General features: G+C 53.7%; 8 protein-coding genes across 8 annotated transcripts; 3 read left to right on the forward strand and 5 right to left on the reverse strand.

Annotated features, from left to right (window-relative positions):
• Positions 1-191: 191 nt before the first annotated feature.
• Positions 192-1,239, reverse strand: CLAFUR5_00253 (U1 snRNP-associated protein; the record flags this gene model as incomplete). The annotated part of the gene is made up of 2 exons (XM_047899401.1): positions 192-217; positions 375-1,239. 2 exons carry the CDS (start codon positions 1,237-1,239, stop codon positions 192-194), a joined length of 891 nt encoding a protein of 296 aa, XP_047755912.1.
• Positions 1,240-2,779: 1,540 nt separating this feature from the next.
• CLAFUR5_00254 (uncharacterized protein) lies at positions 2,780-3,121 on the reverse strand (the record flags this gene model as incomplete). The annotated part of the gene is made up of 1 exon (XM_047899402.1): positions 2,780-3,121. The coding sequence occupies one exon, from the start codon at positions 3,119-3,121 to the stop codon at positions 2,780-2,782; it is 342 nt and encodes a 113-aa protein (XP_047755919.1).
• A 1,064-nt stretch (positions 3,122-4,185) lies between these two features.
• On the reverse strand, positions 4,186-6,021 carry CLAFUR5_00255 (putative D-xylulose kinase A; the record flags this gene model as incomplete). The annotated part of the gene is made up of 3 exons (XM_047899403.1): positions 4,186-5,852; positions 5,908-5,938; positions 5,989-6,021. 3 exons carry the CDS (start codon positions 6,019-6,021, stop codon positions 4,186-4,188), a joined length of 1,731 nt encoding a protein of 576 aa, XP_047755918.1.
• A 364-nt stretch (positions 6,022-6,385) lies between these two features.
• CLAFUR5_00256 (uncharacterized protein) lies at positions 6,386-8,470 on the reverse strand (the record flags this gene model as incomplete). The annotated part of the gene is made up of 1 exon (XM_047899404.1): positions 6,386-8,470. The coding sequence occupies one exon, from the start codon at positions 8,468-8,470 to the stop codon at positions 6,386-6,388; it is 2,085 nt and encodes a 694-aa protein (XP_047755213.1).
• A 450-nt stretch (positions 8,471-8,920) lies between these two features.
• Positions 8,921-9,434, forward strand: CLAFUR5_00257 (uncharacterized protein; the record flags this gene model as incomplete). The annotated part of the gene is made up of 2 exons (XM_047899405.1): positions 8,921-9,160; positions 9,225-9,434. 2 exons carry the CDS (start codon positions 8,921-8,923, stop codon positions 9,432-9,434), a joined length of 450 nt encoding a protein of 149 aa, XP_047755212.1.
• A 506-nt stretch (positions 9,435-9,940) lies between these two features.
• Positions 9,941-11,574, reverse strand: CLAFUR5_00258 (uncharacterized protein; the record flags this gene model as incomplete). Its single annotated transcript, XM_047899406.1, has 3 exons — positions 9,941-11,121; positions 11,178-11,412; positions 11,524-11,574. 3 exons carry the CDS (start codon positions 11,572-11,574, stop codon positions 9,941-9,943), a joined length of 1,467 nt encoding a protein of 488 aa, XP_047755211.1.
• A 491-nt stretch (positions 11,575-12,065) lies between these two features.
• On the forward strand, positions 12,066-12,791 carry CLAFUR5_00259 (C-factor; the record flags this gene model as incomplete). The annotated part of the gene is made up of 1 exon (XM_047899407.1): positions 12,066-12,791. One exon carries the CDS (start codon positions 12,066-12,068, stop codon positions 12,789-12,791), a length of 726 nt encoding a protein of 241 aa, XP_047755208.1.
• Positions 12,792-13,097: 306 nt separating this feature from the next.
• CLAFUR5_00260 (uncharacterized protein) lies at positions 13,098-13,884 on the forward strand (the record flags this gene model as incomplete). Its single annotated transcript, XM_047899408.1, has 2 exons — positions 13,098-13,600; positions 13,863-13,884. 2 exons carry the CDS (start codon positions 13,098-13,100, stop codon positions 13,882-13,884), a joined length of 525 nt encoding a protein of 174 aa, XP_047757062.1.
• Positions 13,885-15,850: the final 1,966 nt, after the last annotated feature.

Here is a 15,850-nt window from a genome sequence, read left to right on the forward strand (position 1 = left end):
CAAGGTTGATGATGCTGCTCACGCAGGTCCTGGCCTCTCTGCCCAAATTGCCCGTAACCGCAGAGCATGATTTTCTTGCCTATGGAAGTTGAGGCATCATCAATACATCCCTCTTGCAGTATCCACTTTGGTATCGCCCTAACGCCTCGCTAAACAGCATTTCGACAAAGCATGGTCCGATCTTCCTGGGATTACCAGCGCTGACCAAAACCACCACCTACAATCCGAAGTGTTAGCCATATCCAAGAAGCACATGGCAGTGTCTTAGACCATAGTATGAGCGATGGAGGAAAGCGTCCCAGGCAGCGCATGTCTCGCACACTCCACTATGGCCTAAGCCACTGCTCAATACCTTGTATCATGTGAGAACTTACCTCTACCTCCTCCAAAGCCGCCACGGCCTCTTCCACCGCCGTAGCCTCCTCCCCGTCCTCCGTAGCCTCCTCCCCCACCCCCACCATAGCCTCGTCCGCCGTATCCGTCGTCATCTCTGTCGTACGACGACTCATCTCTTCTCGGCGGCGGTCGTCCTTTCAGCTCCTTGCTTAACCTCTCGTGCTCCTTCCTCATCTGCGCATATCCCAGATGCATCTTGCCGAAGAAGTGGTCTGCCAAACGTCTGTCGTTGTCCAGTCGACTGAGGTAAGCACCACACACATCACACACCTGCAGCTTCTGGTGTCCTGAAGGTCCAGAGGTATCGCTGAGACTCTTAAGCTCACGCTCCCTCTCCTCCTTCTGCACCTTTTTGAGCTTGAGGTTGTGGAATTCCTGCACAGCCAAGTTGACCGCGCCTTGCTCGCTCAGGATCTCTACTTCAGTGATGCCAGCTTCTATTGTCCTTGACAGATCTTCAATCTGTTTCAGCAGTGTGTTGGTCTGCCGAATCTCATCTGGTGTCTTTTCTAATCTCCTCTGTGCTGTATCGATTCTGCGGTCGCACTCGTTGACGTATTTGCCAATATCACGTTGATAGTCGAACTCGAAACCCCACTCGCGCTTCTTCTCATCTGGTGCTGCCGCGTACTCGTCCTTGAGATTCGGTATGTGACTTTTATCACAGGGTCCCAGGTCCTGTTTGGTGTTTGTGAAGAGATCGTGTGGGCAGCCGCCGCACAGATAGGAACGACAGACTTTCGGGTCGGTGATGGTGAGGACTGGTGCTTTGTGAGCAGTTGGGCCAGCGAGAAGTTGGTCGCCCATGAGCTGCTCGAGCAGCTTGCGCTGTTCGGCCGCCATGGTTACTGTGTCGTTGCTGTCAGGTAGGGTGTTGTTATGTGGAGCTGGTGGTTTGTCGAGGACGAGGCCTACCGGTTAGTCAGTCGCTGAGCTCTGCGCGACCACTACGCGAGGTTGAATGGAGACAAGGCGTTGGCAGATGATGTTTCCTGAGCATCTGAAGATCACCTTGAACTTCACAGAGTCGCGCTCGCGCTAGCCCGGCTTGCGTTCCGAGCTGACTGATCATCCTTGCCCATTGGCCCGTGTGCCCCTGCCGCTCTCGTTCGCAACAACCCTTGTTCCAACACCAGAGCGCTTCGCCTACGCTCGTGTAACCTCGTCGACAAAGTCTCTGTCAGCACAGCCGCCTTGATCATGGAGCGCTTCTTTTGCATAAGTGCGCGGCGCATTCGCATAACTGTGCGGCGCCGCTGCGAACACCTCAGCGGCAAAGATGCGCCTCCTCCAGACTGGTACGAATGAGCTCAAGCTCGTTACCTTTCCCGATGAGCAGAAGCTACCCGAATACGCTATCTTGTCCCATACCTGGATGCAAGATGAGGACGAAGGATTATTTACGGACCTGTCGACATTGCTGCAAAGCCAGGCAGGAAGAAGATCGACTGAACACCGCCGAGTGACCGAGTTGTGTATCATTTGAACATCACGAGTCCTGACCAAGCTCTCGACCCAGATTGTAGCCCACAACATCGCCCACTATGGATCGATGGGCCTGCTGTTTCGTGGCGCAAGCTGGTAGACGCTGGTCTCATAATCACGGTTCAAGCCAGACGTCTGGTGTCCCTGGGTCAGCCGATTGTGCTGGTGGAGCTTGAAGTCATGCGAATGTTTGCAACTCGACACTCGATTCAGCCAAGTCAGGAAGATATTGCATTACTGAATGCCCTCAGCGGCCTGGGTGTTGACCACAGCCGTCGTCACAGATGTCATATTTGCGGTAGCACGTTTCACTTTGCGAAAGACCTCATGCGCCACGTAGCAGCGGCTCACGATAGATCCACTGTGCACTACAGATGCAATGCGTATGGCTGTAGGAGGACAGCTAGACGCAAGGATCACATGAAACAACATTGCCAGAAGGCTCATGGTCAGCAACCCTGGCTAGAAGACTTCACCCAGCTGAGGGATAGCAATGCCTTGGACGTGTAGGACACAATTCAGCAAAGCTTCGAACAGACTCTTGTAGTGTTCTTGTAACAGCCCAGCAACAAACTAGCCTATAGGTGCCATCAGAAAGACAAGAGACGACTCGAAGGAGCGAGAGTGTCTTCAAACAAGGAAGGGACTTTCTTGACGGCTAATTACAAAGGTCTGATGGTGTTCGTGGCGATATTAATGCCACATGCTTTGCTCGAACACTCTGGCACTCCACTGTCTTGCAAAAGTCCTAGCAACGCGCTCGAGGAAGAGAGCCATTATGGCGCTGTTCTTGAACCATGAGCTGGCTGCTAGGACCTTGTGACGGTGTCTAGCGAACGTCCAAAGCAGCAATGAAGTCTCCCACAAGCCATTCAACCCGGGGCGAAGCAGCACACATCTACAATCGCGCCTGCCGGCGGGCCAATATCCTGCTCAACATAGTCGCGACCTCAGGATCAAATACCTCCTCAGCAGCTCTAATTGCATTCCCGCGAGCGCCACCTTGAATGCCGATCTCGGCTCCATAGGCAAGCAGTATCTCTATACCCTCATACCATCCTCTCCAAGCAGCTGCTTGCAAAGCTGTCCCATGGTACCCTGCAACCCCATTCGGATCGGCGCCTTTGCTCAATAGCAAGTTCAACGTACTCTCGAACTCTGCTTCCGCAGCGATCTGCAATGCAGTACCGTACACTCCTCCAACCTGGTTCACATTCGCACCACAATCGTCAACGAGCATTGCAATGATATCGTCGTGCCCTCGATCCGCCGCAGCATGCAAAGCACTTCCAAGATTCCACTCGAAGTGTTGACCTCCGCGCCTTGGCCTAGCAGAGTGCTCATGAGCTCTTTCTTGTCTCGAATAGCCGCTGCTTGCAGAGCGTTTCCGAACGCACCGCCCTGAGCGTTGATGTCAGCACCCCATTGAAGCAGCAGGCCGGCGGTATCGTCTCCATATAGCATTCAAGCTGCTTACAGTGCATTGCCGTAATGTCCTTCTTGTGCATTGACGTCAGCTCCATGCTCGAGCAGCAGTCCTATCACATCGCGGTGTCCTTCTCCACATGCGGCGTATAAAGGTGTACCGTGTTTTGCGTCCGAGGGTGGTGATTTGGAATTGCATCGTGGTGGTATGGGGCTGTTGTGTTTGTGCCTTGGTGTTCTTAGGCACTGTGTTTGTGGTTGAGAGCTAGAGATGTAACAACGGCGATGATGCGGCTGCTTTATACCAACGATCCTTCCATGTTCGGAAATCTCTCGTCGTGTCGTCACAGCACATCGCCTCGCTACGTCGTGGGCCTATCATTGAGTTGGATGAATACTACCACACAATGGCACCATACTCCACCTCGCTGCACATAGGCGTGCGGAACTGCTCCCTAGGCTGGTTTTTGCTGAACCCAGATCAGTCTGTGGACATCATAGGGTGACTGAATGTCTTACCTCGCGACATGCCTCCGACCTCGCATGAGAATTATCCACCCATCCAAGCAGCGCAGTAAATCGATCGATCGCACGATGTTGCCCATTTCGGGCATTTGTGCTCCTTTGAGGCAGCGCTAAATCACCCTTACAGCCTGATGTGACGGGATCTCCTCGGGTTGATGACCAAGGAGGCAGTCATCCGCGACTCTCCTTGAGATGTGAGACATTCTATAGTGCTTGGAAGATGGCAGGCTAATATCTGGAAATCTTCTGCTAGCCTCATACTCTTGCGTCGTGATGGTGGACTTACCATTTCGCGCCGAGCCAAGTGCGAGTTGTTTGTCCGCGGGGCTTCTCCTCCCATTCGCCTCCCGGACCTCACTTTCCCTCCCGCCCAACCTCGCTCAATACCCTCTTCTCCATCGCATCAAACCCCTCCACAGCCTCCCCATACCTCTCAAACGTTCCCTGCGTATACCCCTCCGCAATCTTCTTCACAAAAGCCCCCTCGTCCCAGCGATTACCAATCAACTCCTCAAACGTCTCACCCTTCGTCCTCTCACAACCCCAAACAGCCTTATACGCCGCCCCCAGCGCACACGCATTACCCCCGATATCGAGCTTATACACACCTTCCACGCCTCCCAGAACTTCGCCGCAGATCTTGGCAATGGCTGGATTGGCAGAGCCGCCGCCTACGAGGTAGACGCGGCGGGGTTGGGCGGGGAGGTCGTTGGAGGGCTTGACGAGGGCTTGGGAGCGGAGGCGGAGGGAGAGGAATTGGGATTCGAGGATTGTGCGGGCATCGTCTGCTTTGGAGGTTGATGACGAGGGTTTGAGGTCTTTTGCGGTGGGATGGTAGCTGTATCGCCATTGGCCTTCTGGGACATTGGGGACGATCTCTGGCCGAGGGAAGTACAGGCCCAATCTCATGGGGTCGGAGTCGGAGGTTTGACTTAAAGGCGGTGTTGATAGAGCTGTGTCGTTGAAGGTGTCCCACGATTTCGTGTTGTCCAGTTGATCCCGGATCTGCTCGCGGGCGAGGCCGCCGTTCTTGTAGCAGAGCATAAACATGTATAGGCCTGGTGTTGTGGGATGGTTCATGAAGTGGTAGGCTGGGTCTGGTTTGTACTCGGGTGTGCTCATAAGGAAGGTTGTGCTGGTGCCAAGCGACACCATTGCGTCCGACGGCCGAAGGGGAAGTGCGAGGATCGTTGCTGGGTTGTCGCCGGTGAAGGGAGTGATGTTACAGTCTGGCGGGAATCCATAGCGTCCTGTGAAGTACTTGCTCACAGTGCCGAATGCTTTCCCACCGTCTTCTGGCACATCGCCAAGTTTTTTTCTCAGCTCAGCAACGCCCTCTGTTGAACCCGCTGCGAGGGCAAGCAAAGTATCGTTCCAGGTGCCATTGTTGACATCCCAGAGATTCATGCCCGTTACATCGCTAATGTCGATCGGTGCCACTCGGCCAAGAAAGATGGACGCCAGGAAAGATGACACCAGCGATATCCTCGCCGTCTTTTCATAATGATCCGGATACTTCGTCCGATACCGAAGAATCTGTGGTCCACTGAAACGATGATGCGCCTTGCTGCCAGTCACTCTCGCCAGAATCTCAGGATCGCCAAGCTCAGCATCAAAGGCATCGCATTGCTTCTGCGTACTGGCATCCTGCCAATTCGGACTCATCGGATGGGCAAAAGCACCTTTCCTCTCGCCTTTACTTCCAGGCTCCAATTGCTCGATCAACGACTTTCCAGAGTCCAAGTTGGCGAGAATGTGCTCTGCTTCGTGTGACCAGAAGACCGTGCCATGTTGCATACCCGCTCCAGAGATACCCTTCACTCTGCTGAAGTCCAGACCGGCTTGCTTTAAGCGATCGAGGACCAAATCAACGGCTTCTAACCACATAGCTGGTGGTGCAAAGACTTCGCCTTCGGAAGGGTTCGTGAGCACTCCCTTTTCGATGTCATATTTGCTGAGATGTGCATCAAAGTCGACTTTTGCTTCGTGAATCAACTTCAGATTAGAGTCAACGACGATGCCTTGGTTGGATTTAGCAGGTTGTTATTTGGTCGATTTCTGTGGGGTGAAGAGTACCTTTCAATTGCTGCGTCGATAGATCAAAGCCCTGGTCATCGTCAGTGCAAGCACTTTTTACCAAGGGTGGTTCGTGCAGACCATGTACAAGGGACCAGTAGTAGCTCCTGCCATACTGAACCGATCGTTCCGATGGGTAGTAAATGCAGTATTGTGATTGTTGTTTCACTAGGACCTGCAGTTGTCAAACATCAAAGAGCGTGGCCGTTCAACCAAAAGCCTGCAAATGTCAACGCGGGGACCTCTGATGCAAGGCAGAGCCAGAGCTCCATGAGGTTCCGCCGGATAAATGCGGCAAAATACCGCGTGGTTGTGCTGAAGTCTGTTCGAGTTGAGGCCGGAGCAGCTGTGGTTGAAACGGAGAATTGCAACAGCAGCGCGCATACTCTTCACCTCACATGAGCATGCAAAATCTTGTTGCATTTCTTCATCGCGGCGTAAAGTCATTGGCGGCTATACCCACCAGGCGGCCGCCCGTCTATGAGACCGCATCGATCTTCCTCTCATTACTCCTCGAGCTCGCCGCACTATTGGTGCTCCTCATGCTGCCTTTTCTGTTGCGCCCAAATTCCTCCTTGACACTCTGCAACGCCTCAGGCTGAAGCTTCTGCGCCATCAGCGTATTCTGCTTTTGAAGGTCAGCAACTTGTTCCTGCAGCAGGCTGTTCTCTCTTCTATAGAGATCAACTTGCGACCTGAACTCATCGCGTTCTCGTGTGACCAGCGATAACTTATGTTGCTCGTCTTTCTTCTTTCGTTTGTCTTCCACTTTGCGTAGCTCTTTGGCCTTCTTCTGCTCCAGCTTCTCCAACTCTCTCTTGTGCTTCTCTTCAGTCTTCTTGAGCTTCTTCTCCATCTCTTCCTTCTGCTTGGAGCTTTCTGACTCTCCTTTTTCTTGAGTCTGTTTCAGCTTCTGTTCTTGTTCCATACGCTTTCTTGCAAGCTGCTGCTCGAGTCGCTCGCGTTTCTGCGTGATCTTGTAGACTTCCTTCTCGTGGTGGCTCATGTCTTTCGTGTCCTTAGGCAAGTCGGACAGGTCGGCACTCGCTATGCTCAGCACGTCCGTTGAGTCGGTAGGTCGCTTGGGCTCTTCTGGGGCGGTGGAAATCCTGCGCATTTCTTCCGCGGACATGAACGAGTCGACAGAAGAAGTATCGGATGAATCGTCAGACGAATCAACCTCACCGGAATTGAGGTAAGGGCTGACTCTATCAGCAACAGCAACAGCCGCTGGCGCATATGTATCTATGCCTGTCCCGATGGCTCTCGTGATGTTGTTGAAGATGCCGCCTTGCGAATTTGGTCGTGGTACTGGGCCTGTCGCCGACCGAATTGGTGGCGCTAGCTTGCTTTCTTCCTGATTATCCCCATTTGGTGTGTACGATGTCGTCTGCGTGGAAACTTGGTCCGTTGTGTGTGCATTGGATATGGACTCCTTCTCCTGTTCTTCGAAGCCTTCATCCGGATGTGGTCTGTGATCCAGACTGCATGCCCAGTCAAAGAACTTGTGTACATCCTGAATCATAGGCTCTGGCGTACCCCTCTCCACCAGGAATCGAGGCAGGCCGCCACCTGGATCTGATCGTGTTATCATGATCCACTCCACTGGATTGAGCTCCGGATCGCCTTCGCCTGAGGAGCCAGGAACGTCCAGATGCTGATCCGATGCACTTGCTCCCTTTACATTCGCAGTGCCTACAGTATGGCCGCGCTCTCGTGTGTGCTGTTCTGAAGTTCCATTGCTCGACAGCAGGTTAGGAGTAGACTTCGATTTCGACGGCGCAAGTGGGACCTCACGAATGAGCTCCACCGATTCATATTGACCTCGCACCAGACCCGAGCGGGCGGGCGCATCAGGATGCTGAACAGGTTTCGATATGAGCATGAAGTGTCTCGGCACGTGCCTCTTGCCTCCTTCAAGCTCAGCAGCACTCTTATCCGTGAGAACGCCATCACTGCTCAGCAGCAATGTCACAAAGTCTCTGGGTGTCACTGGACCAGGGAACACTGAGCTCAGCTGGTATACCTCAAGCTTTCCCACACCTTTCACATCGATCCGCTCTAGCCGCCGATCAGCGGCCAGGCCTCGAATCGCTCCAGCTCCTGGTCCTCCTTCGACCGAGAGAGATTGCGGGAACTCGCGCAACATGGCACGCTTGAACTTGTCGAAGCCTAGTCCTTCATGTACACTTCTTCGTGCGAACCATGCTCCGTGTCGGTCGTGGCCTGCCATCTTGTATAGGGAGACGTCCAAAGGGTTCGTCTCTTTCTTGAACTTCATAGGCTTGCCCCATTGCTTCGCCAGCTTTGCGTGTTCTTCGTGCGGAGGATGACCTCGAGCATGGGAAGAGTGCATCTCTTTATGTGACTTTGCCGTGTTCGGTTCATGGTGATGAGGCTTCGAATCGTGAAAGGGCGTCCCTTCGGGGACCTGCGGTACGGAGTTGCATATCAGCTCGCCGGCAGCGAAGGTGTCTGTGAGGTATTGTTCGAGATTGTCCTGAGGCACGTCGTTCCAGTCCACAGGCCCTAGATGGGTGAGCGCATCGTTGAGTTCTGCCATGGCCTCGAATGGTGCGCCTGTGTGTGAACGTGAACGTGAACGCGAAGGTGAACTTGTCACAATCAAGCGCAAGTAGCGAGTAGTGGCAACGGCAGAAAGAACAATGCCTGAGTTGGTCGAGACATAAAAGGGCAGCTGCGACAGTATGGAGTGTTGATTGTCTGTGAGTACATGTATCTGGAATTGGCGCCGAGCAGTTCGTAGCCGATGTGCGAGTTGCGACTCCGTCACATGCGAGCGTGACTAGTTGGATCCTTGTTCGTGACAGGCAAGCAAGGCAGGTACCGACTGCCATCCCATTGTGCTCGTACTGTACCCGGGCCGCCGGGCGTCGTTTCTGGAGCAAACAAGCTTTGAGGTTGTGCCCCACGTTCCGGAGCAAGTCCGTGTCGTGCGTTCAACGAGGTGCATGTGGTGAACATCACATGCAACTTGCCAGGTTATGTCACAATGTCGAATCTCCTCCACACTCCTACCACTATTAAAAGCTCCCGCACACCACGCAAGCCCAAGAAGTCTAATCTAGCCGATGTCATCGAGCTGTATGCAACAAAACGATTAACAAACTTGGGGCTTCGTAATCTACAGGTGCACTTATGGACCATCTTCCTCGCAAGCTTCCGCTCCCACATTGAACAGAAGCTGGCACGTCACAATGGTCTCGACATATTCAACAAGCCTGAGGTGACGGTCATCGAGGACTCGTCCTGAATGGACCGCCGCCGAAGACATAGACGACTGGGTGCAATGTCAGCGGCATCGTTTCTGCACTCGGGTTGACGAGGCGAGCCTGAAGTCTGTGGTCGCAGCGGTCGCGGACCCTGAGAACGCTCTGGAAGACGGTTTCAGATACGCAGGCTCCATCAACGTGGTGCGGAAGAAATGGGAACCCTATGATCCGACACCTGGCGAAGAAGAGCCGGAGGAGCCGCTCGAACGTGTCACGTCAAAAGACATTGGCTAGATGCGTGTAGCGCTGGACTTCGTGGTGGGCATGTATTGTATTCTGCGTAACGAGCACGCCTGGGAGACTGACTACCGGCGACCGCCGGCAATCGTGAGTGGTTGACGAAGTGCTGTGAGGGTAGGTCAGTTGCCCTCGATTCAACCCGTTCTGAGAGGCCCATAACCAAATGATCAATTCCAGAAACTCCCTAGCCATATAAAGAACAGTCCCGTAGACACTTCCGTCGCCCTCTCCTCTCCATTTCAAGACTCGCCCTCTCCCTTCCCCTTCTTCGTCCTCTCTACCATGACTCACCGTACTCTGACTCGCCGTGTGCGCCTCCACCAAAGGGAATGTCGCAAGGAGACTCTGGCTCAAGGTGTTGTGTCGGATGGTCGTTGCTGCTTTGAGCTTGACGGACGTAGGGATTGTTGGCGTAGGCCGTAACTTTATTGTGAGCACTTCAGTGAGTGCCGTGTATTTGATGTTGATCCTTGATCGCGCTTGCGATCTTCCCGTACATTTCACGTTGGTACCCATAGCTTCCTACCGCCTCGGGCTCCGTTCATACCACTGCGAGGATCTGGTCTGGTAAAGCTGTCCGGGTCGATCTGGCCGTCTTGCGTAGCCTCTGGTGTGATAGCGTGGCCGGCAAAGCCTCCACGTCCGGGTCCGAAGTTGCCACGACCTCTTGGGCCACCACGGAAATTCCCGCGCATCTTGCCACGCATGTTGCCACGAGGAGCAAAGGGTAGCGCATGTGCACCACGTGGTGATCCACGGTTGGCATTAGTCATTCGTGGTGACTTCGGCGGCATCACAGGCTGCTGGACAGTTGCGACCGACTTGGCGCCCACTCCTCGATCGAAGGCGTTCGGATCGATGACTTTGGTCTGCTGTGTTTGTAACATGGCAGCTGGTGCTGTCGGTGGCGATTGCGGAGTTGCAGACTCAACGTTGTCCTTGGCTTCAGTCTCGCCTCCAGCGATAGATGTACCCAGCTTCTCGTTCTCCCGATTCACCAGTGCTTGTCGATTCCTAAAGTCACGATCTTCCCTACCGATGGCCTCTCGCAGCTGTTCGAGTCTCTTGAACTTAATGTCGAAGCCCTTTGCAAAACTGACCTTGCGTTCGTCGTTGCATAGAAAGATGAAAGACTCCAGCGCAGCGACTGGGTCGTTCTCTTGGTGAATCCTCCAGAGGATGTAGTTGAAGAGTGGCTGCAGGGTTTGGGGAACGCTAGCACTCGACGACTGGGCACGACTGTTCGCGGCGGTGATAGCTGAAAGGTTCCGGATTGGCGATATGCTAGCTTTCGCAGGACTTGTGGGTGGCGATAGCGCACTAATGCTCGATCGAACGCTCTCCAAGGAGGAGGGCGACAGCGAGCCACTGGCTGCAGATCCCTGCGAACTGACAGAAGCCTTCACATCCGCATTAGAGATGTCCAGCTTGCTGGTCACATCCTCCGACAGCTCGGTTGACTCGACCTCATTCTCCAGATCATGGTCATACTCGGAGAAGAGTCCACGTGGAACGGCATGCTTCTCAACCTCGGCCCATTTCTCGTATGTCTCGTCGGCTCCCTGCAGGGTAACGACATTCGGATACTTACTCGTAGCGTCGTCCAGCCACTGCAGTGTCTCGCGGACATCTTCGGCGTGCTTATGCCTTCCACCCCTCTGGCGGCTGAGCTCGTCCAATGCTGTGTTGTGTCAACACTACCATCATATGACACCCACTTTTGAAGTATTTACGCACCATGCAGGGGCACGAAAAGACGTATCTGCCCGTTCCTCACCCACTGTCGGATCCCGTTTTTCGTGCTCTTCTTGACGCCTGCCACCAGCGCCGAGTCGTCGACAATACAGTTGAATACTTTCCTGGTCGGCTTTGCGCCAGTTGTGCGTGGTGGCGGAGGTGTGCCGTGCTGCGACACCGGGCGCTGACGGGCGCGCATAGTGGGTGGTTTGGCGGTGGTGGTTGTCGGCGGAGCCTGCGCAGATTTATAAGAACAATGTTCGTAGGCTAGCAAAGACAGAAAGCGACTGGTGCAGTAACAATGTAATTTCACATGCACATGCCGCAGTCAAAGGGCGAAGCGCACCATGCTGCTTGTTTCATTCATATTTGTTGTGGAAGGAGGTAATGGCTCCATTTAGGTCGCGTATCATTGGTCTTGCATTTGCGTTATGATTTGCCAGCGATGCCGGCAAGTAGACCGCGCATACTATCGCAGGTGCGTGTGAGTATGTCCGCAGGTGACGATGCGCGGACCATGGTCGACCAGGTGGTGAATGCAGTGGCATGAGAGAGCATTGTTCGACGAGAGGTGGGCGCGGTCATCCGATCCGCCCGCCAAGCAATCCATGAACACCCTCTTTCTCACATGCTATGTTTGACATCCCGTACATCGTTCTGCTTCTCTATAGGGAGGTTGAGAATGCAGTGCCGTTTGCTGGCAATGCCTGTAATTGCACTTTCTTGCCTCGTGCCGCGAAGGGTAGCGGCAGCGAGGTTCGGCACCAAATGCGTGGTTCAGTCCCACAATTCTATCCATGACCATCTCCATCACAGAGTAGCATCTTAACGATTCGCTTCTCGTCATCAGTAGGTCCAACCAAATTCCCTTGACGCCTCCTCCAGGACATGCCAAACATCATCATCACCGGTGCCGCGAACGGCATAGGAGCCGCCTTCCTCAAGGCGTATCTACAAGACAGCAAGAACTACATCGTGGCCGTCGACCGACAGGACATGGTCACACCGCGAATCAACGTCCTTCCCTTGACAGTGGACGTGAGCTCCCAGGAGTCCATCGATGCCATGGTGCAGGAGATCTCAAAGGACTTCCCGATAGATCTGCTCATTCACAGCGCTGGTATCCGTGGACTGGTTCCAACGATGGAGCAGAGGAAGCCAGACGACGTGGCAGCATGCGAGACTATGGACGTAATGGACTTCGACACCATGATGCGGACGTTCCAGATCAATGCTGCTGGTACCTTCATGCTGCTACGAGCTCTCGCGCCAGGACTACGGAAGGCAAAGGGCAAAGCTATTATTATGTCGTCGAGGATGGGCAGCGTTGGCAACAACCAGCTGCCTAACAAGGCATCTGGCAGCGCGTACGCCTATCGCGCATCGAAAGCTGCCCTCAACACGATAGTGCGGTCTTTCGCGGTGGATGTCCCTGATGTCACTTTCGTACTCTGCCATCCCGGCAGAGTTGAGACGAAGCTGGTAAAGTGCAAAGAAGAGGGAGCCATTACGGCAGAGGAGAGCGTGGAGAGTATCCTGCCGCTGATCGAGAAGTGGAATGCCGACAACAACGGGAAGTTCTATGACAGATTTGGTGCACCTATCGAGTGGTAGTGATTTTCACTCTTCATCTGATCATACTCAGCACCAACCATCTGCAGCCCAGCTTCACACGACGCTATCCACGAACACATCTCTAAGCGAAACAACAACACAACGCGCCGAAGTTGTTCCATGGGTCATCCCCGGCCGAAACAATAACCTTGTTGTTATTCATTGTGCTTACTAGGTAGTGTTATTGTTGACCGACAACAATGAACATTTCACAAAAGTTCTCAGCGACACTTCTACCAAGTGCCAGACCACTGACAGTCATCTCATCTCTACACACCTGAGCAGAGCGACCGCAAAGCCTTCACCATGCCAGTCACAAGATCACAGAAGCAAGCCATGACCATCGCATCATCTAACCCACCACCGCATCCATCAAAACTGCGTACAGGAGCCGGCAGAATCACCAAACCAGGCAAACCTACCCGCAAGCAATATCTCGACTACGACCCGGCACAGAACGCGCGGCGGCAGCGACTCGCGCCAAAGCTGCGAGTGATGTTCGTACAGTTCCTTCTCAACAGACTCGAGACTCAAGGGATCGCCGTAGAAGGACTCGGACGGGCCGAGCTACGAGAACATATCGCTGCCATGTCCGATAACTTTCTCAACATTGCCGCCAATCTCGAGCGAGACGAGCGAGATGTCGATGATCTGGCGGATGTTTTTGGCCAGATCGTTGCACCGAGCGGCGCTGATGTAGTCGATATGATTGATATGCTGGACTCGACTTCATTGCTTGGTGGTGCTACTACGGCGATGGATCATGATCGCGATTCTGGAGATATTTCAGTGGTGTCTGAGAGTACCGAGTACGCTGATGGGTTTGGCGACGATTCGAGTGAGTCTGACTTTGCTGATACTATGCTTGCTGCCGATGAGACTGAGTGGGGCGAAGACAACGACGAAGATGAGGAAGAAGAAGATGATGAAGACGACAACGATGATGAGACTGATGAATGTGAGGGTGGCGAAGATGAGGACGAGGCTGACGAAGATGTTATAGCAACGAGACAACCGCTTCCAGTTGACCACGCTCCGGAAGAAGATGACTTCGATGACGGGATCGAGTAGCAAATGGCGTAAAAAGGAGTGAAGCACTTGATGTTCTGATTCATGCGAGCAGAAGCATCTTATGGCTGGTGCGAATTGGTGTGAAGGCGTTCGATGAAGGGCAAGTATGTCTTTTGACCACTGCAGAGAGGTGCTACTGTATGTGGTCACTTCAGCTGTTGTCACTTCGACTACGAACGATAGAATGTTGGTCGGTTAACCTTGACTGTATTATGTCTCAGCTCTTCTTGTGAATACTTGGCTCTCTCAAAGTCGATGATGAATTCCAACCATCGTTGATGAACAGTCTTGTTCTGTCTGCCAGTGTCTCGTACCAACATTTTACATACCTGCACTTCCAGTGCTGTGCACGCACAGAGAACGGTTCGATCAATGTCGATCTAGAAAACACAACAGCTGAAGCCAGCAACCCACGTGCTGAGAACACCACGCTTGAAGTCATGCCGTCGATAGCCTGGTTTCGACCAACATTTCCTGCTCGCTATGTGATGCTGTGGCGATGGCTGTGCAGTATTGGCGTCGAAGAAGTCAATCTCCCCATGCTTTCTCGGCAAACATTGGCAGGTCGTATCAAGCGGTCATGACGCCAACACATTCGCCTATGTGTTCACGAGATGGCGGAACACGTTCACCACATTCGTCTCGATTATGGGCGGTCTTGAATCCGGATGGAGGAACTGTCGTGCGAGGATGGACCGCCGCCATATCATTGCCACGTTTCGCCACGATGTGCTGGTCGATGTCGGTTGGGTCTTTGGCGACCATGTGATGCGTGATGCACACAAGACCGAGAATCGCAGGTTGCTCGCAGGTGTACACGCTCGTGGCTCCTCTCCTGATGCTTCACGCCTGCGCAGATCCGCCACTCGCGTCAGCGTGAGACGTTCAGTGCTGACAGGGAGGAGGGGCAGCTTCAAGCATTGAATGATCCATGTTAGAGCAGTAGCCAGGGACCAGGCAAGCGAGATCAAGCACAGCAGCTCCAGGTTGGCAGTGAACCAGAAGCTGCTTCGCGGTGGAGACAAGGTGTCGGTGTTTGTTCGTGAGAATTGCTGTAGACTTTCGATGACTTTTGTGGAGGCTCTGTGAATCCATGTGGTGATCCTGGATGCGTCCGGTGGAGAAGGAACGGTAAGCGAGCGACAGCAAACTCAAAACGCTGGAGGCGATCATTTGCTGGAGATTTGTTGGCGTGTGCGCTGGAAGAACCGTGGATGCAACGTCGAGACTCCATCTCGAAGTGATGTTACCACCATTAGGCTGTCCACCATCTAACAGTGAAGCTTTCTTTTGGAAATTGATGACACTCGAGCAAAGTTTCTCGACAGCTGCTGAAGCCTGGAGGACCCACGGTTCAGGATCCCCGTTGGCGGCAACGTCCAGTGCATTTTACCCAGCACACTTCCACCACCCGGACGGCGGCTTTGGCTGCCGACGCATCACACACAGACACAGGAGAAGCGAGGACAAGAAATGTACAAGGCGGCTGCGAGTTTGGCATCGTGTTAGTCGCTGCAGGCGTGGCTTCACACAGACGTCTTGTTCGCTGTTGCCCGTCGAAACAATCAATGTGCCCAGCGTCTTCCAAGACCTCCTGGCTTGGTATCGATGCTGCCGTGGCCCGCGAGTCAGGCGCTGCGGGCGGATCTAGCCGATGCATGGGTTGCTAGCGCGTGAATTGGGGCAGTGCAGTGATCTTGAACGGTGGTGAAGCTCCAGAGCCAGCATTTTTGCACTTTTCGTCTTTGTACTGTCTGGACCACCAATTACGAGGCTGATCATCGAGAGGCGACTGCGGGTGTCCTGGCTATCCTTCTGCTTACCTGGTTAGTTGAGAATTTCGAGTCCAGTTGGTCGCCACTGCTGCGCGTAGTGAATGGCTCAGCACTGCCACGCGACTTCACCTTTTGCCTCGCGTAGACAGCTTCCTCTGAGAATGCTAGCTTGACAATCCTACCACCACACAAAGGCCATCTCGACGTCCTGGG

Source organism: Fulvia fulva, chromosome 1 (genome assembly GCF_020509005.1).
Source record: "Fulvia fulva chromosome 1, complete sequence".
NCBI lineage: Eukaryota > Fungi > Ascomycota > Dothideomycetes > Mycosphaerellales > Mycosphaerellaceae > Fulvia > Fulvia fulva.